Raw genomic sequence first — 18,759 nt, 5'->3', positions numbered from 1 at the left:
CAGAATAAACAAAAACTATCTAAAGTCAAAAGGATTCCAGATTCCCTCCACTGGCCCTTGTCAATCATGGCCTCCTAATGATCCCCACCTTCTGAATTGGCTCGTTCTCTCCACGTATAGCTGGTGTGTGGTGAGCGCACTGGCACCGTTGTAATGTGGCTGCCGTCGCATCATCCAGGTGGATGCTGCACACTGGTGGTGGTTGAGGAGAGACCCCCCTCATATCATTGTAAAGCACTTTGGGTGTACTGCAATACACAATAAAGCGCTATATAAGCGCTCATTCATTCATTCAAAATTATTGTTAACTAAAAGGGCCTTATAAGTCTCTATATCCTTTAAGTTGACATTGCAGTGAATAAAACACTTGAATCAAAAGACATGAATCGTTTCCCAAAACGACCGTTAACCTAGTTCCATTGGTGACAATGGTTCTAAGATCAACTTAAGGTTACGATGCTTTTGGGAAGAAGCTGCCCAGAACAATTCACAAAATCATTCTGAATCTATTGGAACAAGTCAATGAACTGGTCTGGCAGATGTGTTTTACTCGAAATGGAATGTGATTCTAGGATGCGATGAACCACTGTGACCGGTTTGCAAACCACATGCAACGTCAACGTGTCTCTGAATCCATCCGCCAAAAGCTATAAAAAGTAGAAAAGGAGGAGAACCAAAAGTATGAACTTTTAAATCAAGCGTTTAATCGTTAAAAAAGCATTTAATCAAAGTTCTGGCAGGTCACATCAGGTGCAGCTAATCAACGTCAACCAATAGTCAACACATACTAGATTGCGTTCTACTGTATTTAAGCTGCCTGTCTTAGCTCCTTATCAAGACTAACTCTAGAAAAATGATTTAATTGAAAAGGCTCTGATCAAGCCTAAAAAAGTATCTAAAGTGAAATTCCAAAAGGTTTCATCCGATTCATATACAGTATATATATATTTTACAAACAAGTAGACAGTGCACTGCACAACACTAGATGGCATACTTCAACACCCCTCTACTGAAAACGCTAGCTGAGATATTTGTCTACCATATACATATATGATGCACCACCTTCACTTTCATTGATACAATCACAATTAGATTACAGCATGTTATGTGTATTTGGAAGAGTATCAAGGTACAGGTACATGTGCAGTAAATCATTGTTAGTTTTCATTAATGTTTGACTGCCTTGAGAAAGTAAAAAAGAAACAGATATAAAACTGGGAAACATCTATTTGAGGATTTAGTGTTAGGGAGATATACATGAAAGTCAACATTTGACTGCCAATAATTCTGACATATTGAGAAATGGGGAATACGCAAACTCGAGTTGTAGAAAAACCGGTATATTTAGAAAAAAAGTATATTTACCTGCACCAGTACAACCAGCACCACCAGGTGAGACAACATGAGTTGTATTAAAATCTTACACACACCAAAGATGCAGTCTGGGGTTGCAATATTATTGTTTAATTAAATTGTTTATGTAAAAAAATTTTTTTTAGAATTTAAAGAGCCATGGAGAAAATTCGACTGGGGGTAAGTTCTAAATGTATGCCATTATATTATAAATATATTATATTATGATATTATTTGATATTACATGTCTTTTGGCACAGACAGAAAGAAATGTTGGCAAAACGCTTGAAAGAGTTCTCTGTGAGTCATTCAGAAGTTGAAAAGATCAGAATCCTGGTTTCTGGACAGATTGGAGCAGGAAAGTCCAGCTTTATAAACTCTATCAATAATGTGTTTCAAGAACGGATCACCTCTGTGGCGCTGGTAGATTCATCTACTGGATTTAGTCGAAGTTTCACACAAAGAGTATGTATTTGTCACCTTTTTTTGTCACATTTGTCAATAAAGAAAAGGTCAGAACAAGCTATGATAATGGAAGATACTGGCATTTTGTTATTCTAATAAATGTTAGGTTATGTCTTAAAAGTATTAATAACGTAAAACTTAAAAATGTTTAATAATTGTTTGCTTCCATTTTTGATGTTGTTTTGTAGCTCAAATCACACAGCATCAAAACTGCAAATGGGATTTTACCTTTCGTGTTCAGTGACATAATGGGGTTGGAACCTGAAACACTGGCCGGGTCACAACCAGACGACATAGTCAATGCCATATTTGGTCACGTGAAAGATGGCTATAAAGTAACAAAATAATCTAAATGTATTTCAATATAAAAGTCTGTGACTTTATAAAAGATTTATTACTTATAAATGACATATTTTGCCATTAGTTCGACCAAGAGAACCCACTCAGTTGGGAAAGTCCACAATACAAAAAAGAACCTTTTATATCGGAGCTGGCTTTCTGCCTGGTTTACGTTGTAGCTGCAGATACAATTCACAGATGACCATCTCATTGAGAAACTGAAAATAATTCGCAAGAGGATCAGTGATAAGAGTAAGACTGGCAAATTACTTTGAGTTTTTATTAGCTTATTATCTGCAAAACTGTTGCAAAGCTCAAATACACCACATTATGACATATAAAACATGTCTAGTTTATAGTGAGACAAGTAGAATTATTGAATAAAGTTCTACGTATTTGCAATTGTTTTGGCAATTTGGAATTTTATGAGGTTCAAGAAATCATTAAAAAGACTGCAACTTTTGAAACTTTTAAAACTTTTAAATAAGTCTTCACAATTTCTTCTGGCTGAGAGGACAGATAGACAGTGAATTAAATGCAAAACATTAATTAATGAATTAGATACTAAAAAACGTATTTTTCTAAAATCACAATTCAGTAATCTTGTGTTGGAAATCAACTCTAAAATGCTTTTTATATATAGGTCATATAAATTTGATTATTAATGATCCTTACACAAAAATAAATCCCTCACTTGTTTTTTTTGTTGTTGCATTGTATGTATTGCCCTATGGCATCATTGTAGGGATTCCTCAGGTGCTTGTCATGACCAAGGTGGATGAAGCATGTCCACTGGTGAAGAAAGATCTAAGAAAGATCTACCATAGCAAAAAGATCAAAGAGAAGGTATAATAATATAATTTCAAGATTGATTTCTCACTTTCTTCTCATATTAATTTTAAAAAATGCATTTGATCAAGTGTACAGCTAAATCTTTGTCGTTGTTTGTTTGGATTACAAGTGTCTTTCAGAATCCAAATGCAACATTTTTATCAGAGTATACTTGAAGCACAATAACGTTCAGTCATTTTATTAATTTAGTTAGTAATTTCACATCTGATGTTTTGATTCTTTATATACCGTATATTTTCTAGATGGAGAAGTGCAGAGACATGGTGGGTGTGCCGCTGAACAACATCTTCCCAGTGAAGAACTACCATGATGAGATCGACACTGATGATGATGTTGATGTTCTGATTCTGAAGGCATTGGATCAGATTGTACATCTTGCTAACGATAGACTGATGGAGGATATATAAAACAGACAGTTTCTCTGTGACGATGAGCTGGTTTGGAAAATAGATTAATACATGAATAGAGGCTTTTAAAAAGGCTGCATACTTAAACAATGAAAAGAATACAAAAACTATATCGGCATGAAAGCAAAATGTGTGACAACCATAAAAAATGTATTTAAGTAATGAAACACAAAGCAGCTTCTATTTAAATTGGACATTCACTATAGGCCTACACATGTGATTTATTGTGTTTTTTAATTGTATATTTTTTTGCTATACACTATAAAACATGTTTTTTACAACAAATCATTGATAACAAATATTTGGGTAAATGTTTGCATGTATGGTACACTTCAGGGCTTGACAAAGACAGAGTATAGTACAATGCGATGTAAGTTGCTTTGGATAAAAGCGTCTGCCAAAAATGCATAAATGTAAGACGAAAAACGAAATTCTATAAGATAAAGTTACATTTCAGGGTTAGAATGGAGCTAATAAAGACGAATCCTTAAAGTACATCATTTCAATAAAATGCATTACTTATTTATTAAAAAAATATGAATTAAAGTAGAACATTTTCATCAAAAAGCTGTGTATTTTTATGTAGGCCGATGAGCTTCCAGAAGGCATTTGTTTATTAAATCCCCGGTGATTAAAAAAACTTAACAGTATTTTTTACTGGATATTAGTTGTGTTTCTAAACATTGTTTCTGGTGGACTTTAAAATTGGCCAATGGTGATCAAATTAAAACTGATTTATTCCACCAAACAGCTGACGAAATTTTAACATCAGTTAACAAAAAACGTCTTGTATTATAATAAAAATGACAAACCTTATCAGACTCATTTAATGATTTACCCTCACATTTGCAAATCATATGTGATTGTCATGCAATAACACAATGGCAATCTTGTGATTTCAAGGGCAAAGTTTTTCTCCATTGTGCTGGCTTTGTCTTGAACAATGACCTGACACACAATAATTATTTTGCAAGCAACATTTAATTGTTTTTGTTTTCACTGCTCCCCTATGTATGACACTGATACACACTGCCAACAACAATGTAAATCGTGCAAATTGCACTTTTACAAAGAGATACATCAATTTATCAAACACATGCACCGTATTGGTTGTCTTGATATAGACAAAAAGACATGCTGGCAAAGCGTCTAAAAGAGTTCTCTGCAGTAATCCGGATGAAAAGGACATCAAGATCCTTGGACAGATTGGAGCAGGAAAGTCCAGCTTCATGAACTCTATCAATAATGTCTTTCAAGGGCCGATCACATCTGCAGTGTAGTGGATTAATCTGCTGGATTTAGTCAAAGTTTCACAAAAAAAGGGGTTTATCTATTTTTGGACAACATCATAAACATGGACAACAGAGCAATGAAATATGAATTTCTTATTGAATTAACATACTGTATTTGGCAGATGCTTTTATCTAAAGCGATTTAGTTATACATTTTTTATCAGTGTTACCTGATCAAACCCATGACCTTTGCGTTGCTAGCGCAATGTTCTTTCAATTGAGCTACAGGAAGAACAATAATGAAAGTATGTCATGTTTTTGTCTTGAAGATAAGGAAATCCACAGTTGACAGTTGATCATTGCAAGCATTTTGAATAGTTGTGTGAAAATTGTCAGTATTCGTCCATAACATCAGCGTTGCTTTATAGCTCAAAACACTCAAAAGCATTCAAAAAGCATTTTTTTGCCTTTTGTCTGCTGTGACACAATGGTCTTAGAAACTGAAGCATTGGCGGGATCACAACCAGAGGACATCATCAATGCCATATTTGGTCACGTGAAGGAAGGCTAAAAGTATAAGAAAAAAAATCATTTTATTTATATTTTTATATATTTAACTTTATTTTATCAATATAGTTTAACCAAGAGGTCCCGCTTACTTCAAGGGATGAACATCACAACAAGGAACCTTCTCTCTGTGAGCGAGCTTTCTGCCTGGTACATCGTTGCCACAGACACAATTCAACTTATTGAGAAACTGAAACAATTCACAAGAGAATCCGTGATAAGAGTAAGAAGGGTTTATGAGTTTAGGATGACTGTTTTCCTTACGCTGCATGAAACGTAGGAAATTAAAGGGATACTCACCAAAAACGACAATTCTGTCTGTCTTTTCAAACTTGTATGACTTAGTTTCTTCTGCAGAACACAAAAGAAGATATTTTGAAAAAATTTGTTATCAATTGACTTCTACTGAATGCACACAAAACCATTTAAGCCATGGTTCTTATTCTGATTATTAGAAGAAGCCTATTACGCTATTGATGCTTTTAAACAATTTCAGTAAACTGAATGAAAATACAAATTTCAAGAAAATAAAATTGAAAAACAAAGTATCAAAGTAATGATACCTGTAGCAACGCCCACATCCACCACTTCCACCATCAAATGTTGAGAGCATCCCGCTTATGTAAAAAACTGAAATCGTGCCTTATGTAAAAACCACTGCGCCTATGTGAATGTAAAAAGTTTTAGATAAATGTCTTATTAAAAATATTTAAGTTATTTAACATGTAACTCACAATAATGACTGTATGTGAATATCAGCAAAAGTTAGGCTAGATTAAAATAAACATTCATGAATATAAGGTGCATCATAGAAGTCCTTAGGGCAGGGGTCTCCAACGTGGTGCCCGCAGGCACCTGGTAGCATGCATGAACTCTGTAATGTGCCCGCCAAACACAGGGCTCAACAATAATGCTCATGACAGTTGACGATACCGATCAGCCAAGTACATCGTAATGAAATGTTATTATTAGCATGTGTTGTAAGCTTGAATTCAAGTGCAAAAATATGTGAAAGATAACTGTCATCACATGTTAAAAGTTTGAAAGTATTTGATCAACAAATAGCCCTGGATGATTTTATATATTCAGGTAGCCCTCGCTTACAAAAAGGTTGGAGACCCCCGCCTTAGGGAAATGAAAACATCCAAATGACGTTTCTAAATCATAACAATAGCATGCCTGTGCTGTAACTTGTCACACCCTATTCATCCAACGTTTTAGTGTTAGCTGAACATGCATTTGTTAGATATTAGAGAATTTATTTAAAATTAACTTACAGTTTTTCTCGATTGCTAACACACAATTCATGAAACAACTCACCATTTTCTGACAACCATAAACACATTCTCAGAACAATACACCAACTTGTACAAACCCTACACACAAACAGCCTCAATTTGCAAAGGTTTAACCATGTTCTCATTCAGAAAACACAAACACACAATATAATGAACTGAAGTGTCAAGTTGTAAACTCAAATAGCACACATTTGTCCATCAGTAAACATTCAGTTGCAAAACTGATGACACACCAACCAGAATCTCAGGATAATATCAATAGGAGCACAGGTAAGTGTGCATCCTAGAATCATCTACTGCGCTTTATACTACTTACAGTAAACACTATAGACAGTATAATCACAGTACACACTTTATATGAGAGAAATTTCACTATTCTGTATCCAGTAAACTGTAGCATGTGTACACCATCAAGTTTACAAATGTGCATTTGTAGCCTCTTTTTACCTGTTCCGTATTTTTGCAGAAAATAGTACACTTTTACGAAATTGGGCCAAAGGTGCAGAGGATGCCATATTTTTTACATCGCCTCCTATTGACAAATCGCCTCACTGTTTTGTTTCCTTTATCTTCTCTGTAAGTCGCTTTGGATAAAAGCATCTGCTAAATGCCTGAATGTAAATGTTATTTGGGCAGATGTGTACTGAATTGTGTTGCATGACCAGTTTAAATTGTTCTTTGGTTTTTGAACTTTTCTCGTCTTGTAAGATCATCTTCATCTACTTTCCAATAGTGTAATGTTTTATTTTTATTTTTTCCTAAAGCTCATTCTTGTACTTTGCTCTATGTGCACTCTTTTATGTTGTATATACTAATAAACACTAAAATGTCAAATTATTCTTGAATCCCACTAAGAGTTTTAGTAACAGTGTTTTGAATTGATCTCACCAGTGTCTAAGACTATGTTGTAGTGTGGGTGATTTTGAGGGCTTGTAAGTCATGTCTGCAGGAAAAGTTTGGTTTTTCAGCAAGTTTGAATGGTTTTGAGAAGAGAGCTTCATTTTGACCTGACAATAGGATGTTTGGAGAATTGGGTGAGATGTTATGGATTTGTGTTTACTGTTTTGAGAATACGAGGCATAATTTCAAGAAATGTGTTTAAGCAATCGAGAAAAACTGTAAATGAGTGCATATGTGTACCAAATGACATTTATACCCGTCCCCCTTCTGTTATTGTGTTAGAGTAAATCATTTTTTTATGATTGTAGCTTGCTTGTGGTCAAAGTCATAAGACTATTATACTGTATTTAGTATTTTTATAGGATTTCCGAGAGACGTGCGTGTCGCGTTCTTTAACGGTCCGTCTGGAAACAACACAAAGCCGTCTGATCTATGAAGTAAGATCGTGTTTACAACAGTTGCTATAAGAATTCATCACGATCAACTAAACGCTTAAATTCTCAAAAGTATTCAAGGTTATGCGAGGTTCACGGCATAAACTTGTAATCATTTTGTTGCTGTAAACTTTTGACACGTTCGTGAATGTACACCGGTATATTACTGAGGGGACATTTCCAGGCCTCTAACCATGACGCGACACAAAACGAAACGTGATTGGTTGCTTTACCTTCTTCTTCGGTTTTATGGCGGGTAGCACCAACTTAAAGGCGCATTATCGCCACCTACTGTATTGGAGTGTCAGCCAGCGTTTGCCCTGCCATACCCATACTATATAAAAATAAAAGATTTTTACACCTTCTAAATTCCCCTAATCAACTCTGTTCTTTTAAGATAAAGAAATAAACTCTCTACTCCATAAGTGAATATATCTTTAAGCTTTAGTTCATCCACGCCCCTCTTTCTTCATTATTTCTCGCTCATTGGAATACTTTTGACAAACACAAATAACATATTCTACTGACTCCTCTAATCCACAGCGCTCACATAATCCTGCATGTTGGGTGTTTATTTATTAGTTTTATTCATCTTATTTTCCTCTTCAGTGCTTCTTTTAGTTTTCCTCCCTACCCCTACTTCTTGTTGATTTTCATAAAGTTGACGTCCCGTATTACCTGTATCCCATTTATGTTGCCACTCCTTAGTGGCATATGATTTAATTACTGTTTTTGCTTCATATTTACCAAATGAGATATTATTGATCTCCTCTTTGTCCAAAGACTTTTTTGCTAATCCATCAACCTCTTCATTACCCTTAATCCCCCAATGAGCTGGAATAAATATTATCATGATATTAATATTCTGAAATATATACAGATTTTCATATATCTCATTTACTAGATCTTGTCTACTCTGAGATGTGAATGATTGCAATGATTTTAATGCAGAACATGAATCTGAAGAAAGTATAACTTTTTTTAATTTGAGTCCCCTCTATCGTGCTGTTGCTATTGTCATCATCTCTGCTGTGTACACTGATAAATTATCTGATGTTCTCCTATTAACAAAAACATTCAAAGATGGAATAACAAACGCAAAACCTGTTCTCCCTGTATAGGGTGGTTGCTTTACCTGTCAGTCATATGGCCTCTTGGGCGGGCCTTGGCCAAAGAAAGTTCCCGTATGAAGGTCTGGCTACGCGAGACTAAATGGTGACCTATTTTCCATTCTCAAATGTATTTGTATCAGGTATTGACATGGCATGTGTTATATCATGTCTGCAGGAGCTTTCTCATACATTTACATTCATTCATTTGGCAGATGCTTTAATGCAAAGCGACTTACAAGTAGGAGAGCATATAACATTTTGTAAACACACTAAACAGTACTGTTAGTTTACAAGGCCTTGCTACTAGGAGGATTAAAGCTGGAGTAAGCAAAGAAGAGAATGAACAACTTTTTTTGGTTAGTCAAATAAATGGGGAACAGGTATATTTTGAGCTGTTTTTTGAAAGTTGTGAAGGATGCTGCAGTTTGGGTTATCGTTCTGAAGGCCAGTGTCAGCGATTTTAACTTGATGCGGGCGACAACTGGCAGCCAGTGAAGTGAAATCAGGAGGGGTGTTATGGGTTCTTTTAGGCTGATTGAAAACTAGACGTGCAGCTGCATTCTGGATAATTTGCAAGGGTTTGACTGCATTGGTTGGAAGGCTGGCCTGTAGAGAATTGTTGTAATCCAGTCTTGATATGACCAGATCTTAGACTAGCAGCTGTGAGGCATGCTCCGACAGGAACAGCCTGATTTTCCTGATGTTGTCGAGCACAAACTTTACCTGTAAAGTGAAAATGAAAGATAAAGACTTCATGTTATATAAATACAGCTTCTGCCATATAGCTCTGCTCTCTCTTTCTTTGCTCTCTCTAACATTTGCCTTATCATCGGCATAACAAAAATACCTGTGTAAGTGTATGTGAATTTGATCACAAATGGGAGGATCACTGTCAACACGAAACAAGACGCCCAAAACTGCAGGCAAGTTTATCAAATTTTACAGCCCATAAAGTAAAATGTACTTTTATATTTAAGCATTTAGCCGGCACTTTTATCCACAGCGGTTTCAAAGAGAAAAGGGTTCATACAACTTTGGGACAGCAAATCGAAACAATTTGTGATCATGTTACAAACCAAAAGTATAAATAAATGTTATTTTGTTCAGTAAAATTAATAAAATAATTAACAACTGGGGTTGGTTTTTGTTTAGTTCCATTTTTACAAATTTGTCATGTTTCTTGCAGATACATTTGTCACACCATGGAGGAACACACCCTGGAAGTAAGTGATAAAGAATTCTCTTCATTAAGGAGTAGAAGGTAAAAATGATTTGTGACCCAACAAACAAGTTAACACATGACTCTGTTTGAACAGCGAGAAAGAACGTTTGGAAAAAGATCTGAGGGAGTTTCAGCTCAGTCACCCAAATATCGAATATGTCAGGATCCTGGTAGTTGGAGAAATCGGAGCAGGGAAATCAAGCTTCATCAATTCAATCAACAGTGCTTTCCAGAAGAGAATCACAACAGAGGCTCTTGCAAATGCCACTTCTAGTACATCTTTCACAAGAACAGTAAGTAGGCCTACTGATCATTCTCACCTGTGTGTAATTACCCCTATCTATATATACCTGGTTCAATCATTCTCTTTGGGCCAAGTCCATTATTGGATGGATTAACTGGGTTTTGATCTATGCCTGTTTATGCATGCACTGTTGGATTTGCCCTTTCGTTAAAGACAACTGCATTTGGATCCTCAAACCTCTCGAGTCCATGTGCATTCGTCACAGACTGATCTCCAAAAACAATTCCAAGCTGCTTATGATGACATGGTTATGTTTTATATTCAAGTGCCCTCTTTTCTTTTTTGTAAAAGTAATGGGGATTTTTGAACGGTGGAGAGCCTTGTGTTTACTATTTTTGTCACTGTTCTGCAATTGTTTTACAGTACAGAACCTATACCATTAAAAGTGGAGAATCTATTCTGCCGTTTGTCTTTAATGACGTCATGGGCTTAGAGTCTGAGGAATCAAGAGGTGCACATCCAGAGGACATTGTCAAAGCCCTACAGGGGTTCCTGAAGGAAGGACACAAAGTGAGAAAGAAACACACAGTATTTCACACAATTTAGTTCCTTGAGGGCCATGTCCTAAAGAGTTTAGTCTCCTAGATTACTTGAAAATTACTGGTTGAACGGGTTTGGAGCTACAGTAGGATGTGGCCTTCCAGGAACTAAATATAGGTTTGAAGAACATTGTAAATCTTCCTGTAACAATCAACTTGGAAATGATTTTTTGTAATTTCCACTTTTCTGTTTTTTTTTGGGTCTTCTTTTAGTTCAATCCAGCATCTTGTGTTTCTGTTGATGATGAGGGCTACAAAAGTAACCCAACCCCTCAGGAAAGGACATACTGTCTGGTCTATGTCATGGCAGCTGATAAAGTATCATTAATGAGTTCGGAGGTCATTAAAAAGATGGAGTATGTTAGGAAAAAGGCCAGTGAAATGGGTTAGTATAAAGAGAGGGATTAACATGATGTCATTATATTAATATATTAATATCCTTATTAAAACATGTGCCACAGAAAATTAAGGCAGTTTTAGAGACAACATTCTGACTGGGATGGATGATTTTCTTAGACAAATATTTCGAAAATGTACATACAGTTTTATTTATTTTTTTGTTTATGGTCATGTTCAACAGAAATTCCTCAGGTAATCATCTTGACATGATTGATGAAATATTGATGAATCATGTCCACTGGTCCACAAAGATTTGAGGGATATCTACATGAGCAAGATGATCAAAGCGAAGGTATTCATATAATGTTTCATTCTGTGTCATTTGTTTGCAGGCTATCAACTGATGTAAGATATTACCTGGTGCAAATCTAAATGTAATACATTAAACATTTTTTGTATCAAAATAAAAATGAAATATTTAACTGAGTATTGAGAAGCACACAAAGATAAGATCTGTTATCTTCAATGTGTGCCACAAGAAGTCACTGTGGTCCTATATTTCAGAGGTTCAAGGACAAAATAGTTTGCCTGGATAACAACATGTTTGCCTGATAATTTCTTTGCATATTTCCTTGTTTTTTTTCATTCATCACAAGCTTCAGTTTTTCATATATTCAGCATATGTGTTTGTTCTCTAGATGCAGGATTGCAGTAATCTTGTGGGTGTGCCCGTGAACAACATCTTTCCTGTAAAGAACTACCATGAGGAAATTGATATACAAAACGACATCGACGTACTGCTTCTAAGGGCACTTAAACACATTGTGGAAATAGCAAATGATAAATTAAGTAGAAAGGATGAAGTAAAATCTGAATGATGTCATCATATCATGCACTTTTCTAATCTATTTGACCCTTTTGGCTTTTTCTTATCTCTAGATATCTTTTTCTCCTTTAATCTTCTTACATGCCACATTGAAATGTCTTATTAATTCTTATTTTTTTATTTGGCAGTGAGTAGAAGTACATATAAAATATTTTTTATTAAAAAAAATAATTTTCAAAAGTTTTTGTTTATTTACAAAATCTCTCAAAAGTCCTTTAGGGTGTGTGCTAATTTGACTGTATATGTATTTCACCCTGAGAGGGTTTTTTATTTTAATAAATGACTTTAGTAATGACTAGTTCAGTATTGATTTAGGAAGAAATGTCGTCCTCTACTGGTCAATAATAAAAAGTCCAGAATTCTTAGACTGATTTTGTGATGAATGACACTGATTGTCATCTTGGAAAACAAACGTCTAACTATTATGATGATTTTTTTATAAAGTCACTATAATTAAGACAAATTTTAATTTGTCATGTGGATGCATTATGGGCGCTAGTGAACCACATTTACTTTAGATGTGATCTCAACAAGAGAAAACAACTTGAAAGCACACTTTTCATGTATGTGAATTCATTTACGTTGTTTGTAAATCAACAGCAGGTTAGACCTTTATGTTACAATGATCATGATGCAGTTTTATAAAATAAAGGCTTTTCTCTTTGGCACATATTATAACGGGTCCGAACATGCCTCCACAAAGTGAAAGTAAGGAAAGACTGATATTTTGATACAGTTTGATGAGAACTGCTCTCACATCACACCTGGACCCTATAAGACAGAACACAAGGAGCAGCTTTACTTATTCTGTATTGACTCTCTTTTGACTTTTAATACTTTTGTGCTGTAGTGTGGTATTTCACTCAAATATAACAACAGAGGGAGATAAAAATGGGAGGATCACAGTCACAAAAGAAAGAGCCATTAGAAGGTAAGTCTGTCCTATTCTGCTTCTAGATTACACATTGTGTTAAGTAAATTATTTATGTAATCATGCAGCCCTTGTGTGTACACCCCCAACAGTAATAATTAGTTAATGAAAAAATCCCTTTTATGGGGATACAGTAGTAGATGATCCTCTGTAATGTGAAAAAATAATGTAATCATACAAATATTATACATTTATTTATTTTAAATATAAATAAATAACTGTTAGATTTAATTTAACATTTTAACAGTTTTATTATAATAATTGATTGATGTTTTGATTTGATTGCTTTGATCCATTCTTTCGGTGGATTTCCTCACACCATATAGGGTTATCTGCAAAACAGTAATTCCTAACCAGTGTTTTTCCAAACTGGATGGTGTTTTCAGTCGTCTTACCTGATTTGCTCAAACTGTAAGGTTTATGCGTGGTGTGATGGGCATCATTTTTATTGCATGGTTGAAAACACCCTGATTTGGAAATGCCAGTTTTGGTTCTGCAGAGACATGTCTCGCTTTAGTGCAGTCTGTTGTGCCATGGCGTTGCACATTTGGTGCATGTTTTGAAAGTCCATCTACTACCTTTAAGGAAGTAAATGCACTGTAAGTTAAAGCATCATGCCAAATCGTAAAGTAAAATAATTTGTTTAAATTATTTGTATTTTCTCCCCTAAATTTAGATAAACCGTGGAGGGAATTTGATTGGGGGTAAGTTCATTATTGACCTGTCTGAAAGCTTTTGATGTGTTAAGCATTCTAATATTTATTTTAAAAGCACTGTAAATAATGATCTAGGTTAGAGATAAAGGAAAGAGGTCATTCAAATTGTCTTGCCGGAAGAGAAGCCTGAAGGAACACTTATTTAATGTGCACAAAAATGTTGTTGGCAAACTCTTTTCGCACAGTGAGAAAGAAGCGCTGCAAAGAAGCCTGGAAAACTTCTCTGTGAGGAATCCGGAAGTGAATGTCAGGATTCTGGTGGCTGGACAGATTGGAGCAGGAAAGTCCAGCTTTATCAACTCGGTCAATAGTGCCTTTCAAGGAAAGATTGTGTGCGAAGCGCTCGCTGATGCAACTGCTGGTACGAGTCGCAGTTTCACACAAAGAGTAGGTATACTTCGCTGATCTTGAATACAGAAACCTTTAATACAGAAATCTCCTGTTTCTTGTTAAAGCTTGAACGTTGTATGCGTAGCAAATTATCTTAAGATTCTTCATATTTTTATTTATGCTTTTGTTCTGTTGATCTTTCTTTTCAGTTCCAAACATTTCGCATCCGTCATAAAAATGGAGAGTTGCCTTTTGTCTTTGGTGACATCATGGGCTTAGAAGCTCCTTCGTTGTCTGGGTTACAAGTAGATGATGTCATCAGCACCATACTTGGCCATGTGAAGGAGAACTATATAGTAATAAAATAAATTAAATTGACAATGAAACATTTGAATTAGATTTGTATGTGTGCAAAATTAAAAAACATGTTTCATATTTTTTCTTATAATTTTAGTTTAAAGGGAAAGCACTCACTTCCGGGGATGAATCTTACAATGTAAAGCCTTCAGTCTCTGACCAGAGCTTCTGCGTGGTTTACATCATAGCTGCAGATACAGTCACATTGACAGATAAACTGCTGTTTGAAAAATTAAAGCTCATCCGCCAGACAATCAGTGATCAAGGTAAAACTGCATTCTTTATCATAGGTTTCATTAACTCGGGCTCAAAGAGCCATGATTTTATTTTTCTTTATTTAGAGTAATTATTGACATTTGACATTGTCTCTGTGACATCATTGTAGGGATTCCTCAAGTGATTGTCATGACAAAAGTGGATGAAGCATGTCCACTGGTGAACAAAGATCTAAAAAAGCTTTACACTAGCACGAAGATTAAAAAGCTGGTAAATTACTCCAATGATTTATGTGGAACCTGCTGCAGGTGTTGTTCACAATTTCAAAACCAGATGTTTTCACTCACCTTTTGATTGTTTTCAGGTGGACTTCTGCAGTGCCGAAGTGGGTGTGCCGAAGACCTGTATCTTTCCAGTAAAGAACTATCATGATGAGATCAACACTAACCCTGATGTTGATGTTCTGATTTTAAAGGCCCTTGATCAGATTGTGGATTCTGCTGCCAGAAGACTTCAGAAAGGCTCTTACACGCTGAAATGAAATTCATACAGTTATTGAAAGCATGTAAAATATGACTACTGCTAACAATGTGTCATTACAGAGAAATGTTTTCCACAATCACCATAACCTCTTCTTTTTTTCACTATACGCTACATGTAATAAAAATGTTTTTATTTATTTCTATTTAGATACATTGTATACCATGTTTAAGATCTGCATATTTAAGCTTTTGTAATGGTTGTGGCAAAGAAACTACACAAGAAGCACATTGTTTTGTGGACTTTATTTGAGCTAGAGGCTAGAAATGATTGCTGAGATGAGACAGATGCACTTTAAACCCATTTTCAGGCCTCCAAAACACTGTTGATGTGTACATGAATGGCCAAGACGCATATAATGTTTTCCCACAATGCTGGGCTATTTTCAACCCAGCATTGTGTCAAAAAGGGAATAACCCAGCTGTTGGGACAAATTAACCCAGTGTTTTGGTTTGCAACCCAGCAGGATAAATTACAATCGATCGGTTGGGTTCTTCCCTTTTTGAATGTACGTATGCTCGCTATTTCAATTGAGACCCTCATTGGTTTTTGTGCAAAATAAATATTGCTCAGTAGTCTGATTACACATTACAAAATTTTGTGCAGTTTTACCATTGGTAAACGTATTTTATTTACGAGTGTCTTGTAGTTTGTGTATGGTTTAGGTTAGCATAACCCCAAGAGCAGGTCCACATCACAAAGTGAAACTGAAAGATAGATTTACTGATAAATAAGGTCTCAGATGAGAGTTGCTCTCACTCCACATCTGCACACTCTACGCAGAACACATAAAGGGCAGTTTTTTGTTAAATTTAATTTTAAAATAACAGATCACAAAAAGGAGTGTCATAAACAAAAAACAGAACATCAGGTAAGTTTGATAATAATATATAGACCTATACATATCGTTATTATTATTATTAACTTTATAGTGTATTTTTAAACATGTAACACAATTACTATATTTACTGAATTTATAGGGAATAGGACACCACAAATGGGAGGATCAGAATCGACACAAAACAATTGAACAATTTTGTCAAGTCATGTTAATAGTAATAATAATAATAATAATAATTCAATCATGAAACGCATGCGTGTACACATGAGGACTTTTAACAGCGAATGAAATAAAATCACATATATTGTCACATAAATTGGACATAGATCTATTATAATATATAATTCCTTGAACATATTGTTTACCTTTTTTGAGATCTTCTGTGTTTGTATTCAACGTGTTTGTTTAGTGCAGTCACAATAAGGTGTACCTACATCAGTTAGCAACATTGTAAGCGTCAGCGGAGCCCGTCCCCTAGAGGGAGCCCTTAAAGGTTAGCAAAACAAAGTGCACACTGTCAAGGGAACAAAAGGCTGTCATCATTGGAGATGCTTCAGTTTGCTGGAAAACTGCTTTTGGCAGTTTTTGGAACTCCGAATGATCAAAAAGGTTATCTTTTCCTTGCATTTGTTGTTTGATATGCCCCTAAGTAATGCATTTAAAAATAATAAAGTGCTTTAGCGTATGAGGAAACGGGTTATCACTTAATGATTTCACAACCTGATTGACAATCTTCAGTCTTTTACACTAAACAATCCTTTATAAACACCATGCACTGTGCTGTTTTTTACTTTTTTTGTGTTTTTCAGTTTTTCTTATTTTCTCCTGTAAAGCTGCTTTGGAACAATGCACATTGTGAAAAGCGCTATATATTGAATTGAATTGAATTGAATTTTGGAAATAACTTTATGTAGAGTGTTTTTCTGGCCTCGTGCTTTCTCTCTGATACAGATGTGAGGTTGCCATCACAACTAATCATAAAATACTATCCTTTCTCATGCAGCTGAAAGAGAGAGAGCGAGATCAAACAATGGAGATTTACAAACACCACAAACACCACAAAAAGTGGACCCGAAAAAACCCACAGGTAAGTTTCTCAAGTTAGCAGACAGACAATGAAGAAAACTAACTAATGAAAGACACTGTAATCTATTAACTGAATGCTTACACTGTTCATTTGTAAGATTTGAAACCCAGTGAGTTTGTTTAGACATGTTTGTTCAGTGCTGTCAGTACATAGGGAGCCCGTCCCCTACAGGGAGCCCACAAGGTTAGCAAAACAAACACTGTAATGCCAGTGAGACAACAGGCTGTGAAGCCATGAGAAACAGCAATATCAATTCATGCCAACTCATGATTGTAAAGCCCATTGGTCAACACCTGTTGGATTTGGTTGTGATGACTTTTTTCATTACACTCTTTTGTCACCAGAATTGCCTGAACCATGGAGGAAAGCACTCTGGGGGTAAGTGGGAAGTAATTCTAACAACATTTATAACTGTGCCGTTGGAATATCGCATTTGTAAAACATGACTCTATTTGAACAGAAAGAAAGAATGTTTGGAAAAGGAATTGAGGGAGTTTCGGCTGAGTCATCCAAACGTGCAATATGTGAGGATCTTGCTAACTGGAGATGTTGGAGCAGGAAAATCCAGCTTCATAAACTCGATCAACAGCGCATTCCAGAAGAGAATCACAACAGAGGCTCTTGCTAATTCTGCTATGTCTAAAACATTATCTTTTACAAAAACAGTGAGTATTTCAATGTGGCGAGTGTCCAAATGTCTTTAAACTTTTTACAAAACACATACAGATAGAGTGTTTTGTATTTAAAGTAGAGCTGTCAAACGATTAATCGCGATCCATAATAAAAGTTTGTGTTTACATAATATATATCTGTGTACTGTGCATAATAATTTTGTATTTATTAGCACATACACATTCATGCATATATTTAAGAAAAATCAAAAAATTAATAAACATTTATATATAATTTCAATTACTGGTTGTGGCAAGGGGTGTGTGATTTAGCAAGGTCTGCAGCGGGAGAGAAGGCTGAGAGAAGAGTGGTGAGTAAATGGGGTGCGAAGTGCAAATGATGATCAGCTGTCCTCTATTCCAGTGATTGGTGTGGGGATGCATATGAACAGCTCGGAGACAGGAGCCGGGTGTGTGAGAGCCAGCAGAGTCTACGAGAGAGAGAGAGAGACAGAGACAGAGCCAGTAAGAGGACTGCTTCACGAGAGGATCGTCAGCTCCAGTGGAATACGGAGGCTGGAAACAGAGACGCGCAGCGTCAGCATTAGACTGAGTTATTATTTTGTGAATAAACATTTCTTCTCTCCAGTAGACAACCTGACCCCGATCTCTTCCTTCTCACCTACACGAACATTACTACACTGGTAAATATAAATAAATACATGTAAATATTTCCTAAATATGTATTCATGTGTATGTGTTAGTATTTATAAATACAAAATTAATATGCACAGTACATAGACATATATTATGTAAACACAAACTTTTATTCTGGATGCGATTAATCGTTTGACAGCCCTAATTTAAAGTAAATGGCACTT

General features: G+C 35.5%; 2 protein-coding genes and 1 pseudogene across 3 annotated transcripts; all 3 read left to right on the top strand.

Moving 5' to 3' along the window:
* Positions 1-1,105: 1,105 nt before the first annotated feature.
* On the top strand, positions 1,106-4,164 carry LOC130552512 (interferon-induced protein 44-like; annotated as a pseudogene).
* A 5,560-nt stretch (positions 4,165-9,724) lies between these two features.
* On the top strand, positions 9,725-12,876 carry LOC130553678 (interferon-induced protein 44-like). 2 transcript variants are annotated; one of them, XM_057332792.1, is made up of 7 exons: positions 9,725-9,882; positions 10,146-10,182; positions 10,276-10,474; positions 10,849-10,995; positions 11,238-11,409; positions 11,605-11,715; positions 12,062-12,838. In XM_057332792.1, exons 1-6 carry the CDS (start codon positions 9,837-9,839, stop codon positions 11,631-11,633), a joined length of 630 nt encoding a protein of 209 aa, XP_057188775.1. In that variant the 5' UTR covers positions 9,725-9,836; the 3' UTR covers positions 11,634-11,715; positions 12,062-12,838. The 2 variants fall into 2 exon arrangements, with proteins under 2 accessions (XP_057188775.1, XP_057188776.1); XM_057332793.1 differs by lacking the exon at positions 9,725-9,882 and adding an exon at positions 9,898-10,040 and having other exon boundaries at positions 12,062-12,876.
* A 119-nt stretch (positions 12,877-12,995) lies between these two features.
* On the top strand, positions 12,996-15,888 carry LOC130553677 (interferon-induced protein 44-like). The gene is made up of 7 exons (XM_057332791.1): positions 12,996-13,180; positions 13,857-13,884; positions 14,082-14,283; positions 14,436-14,582; positions 14,681-14,849; positions 14,969-15,069; positions 15,164-15,888. The coding sequence occupies exons 1-7, from the start codon at positions 13,141-13,143 to the stop codon at positions 15,338-15,340; spliced, it is 864 nt and encodes a 287-aa protein (XP_057188774.1). The 5' UTR covers positions 12,996-13,140; the 3' UTR covers positions 15,341-15,888.
* Positions 15,889-18,759: the final 2,871 nt, after the last annotated feature.

Source organism: Triplophysa rosa, linkage group LG4 (genome assembly GCF_024868665.1).
Source record: "Triplophysa rosa linkage group LG4, Trosa_1v2, whole genome shotgun sequence".
In the NCBI taxonomy this organism is placed as follows: Eukaryota; Metazoa; Chordata; class Actinopteri; order Cypriniformes; family Nemacheilidae; genus Triplophysa; species Triplophysa rosa.
The sequence above is the reverse complement of the archived record's forward strand: the minus strand, read 5'-3'. Positions and strand labels throughout refer to the sequence as shown.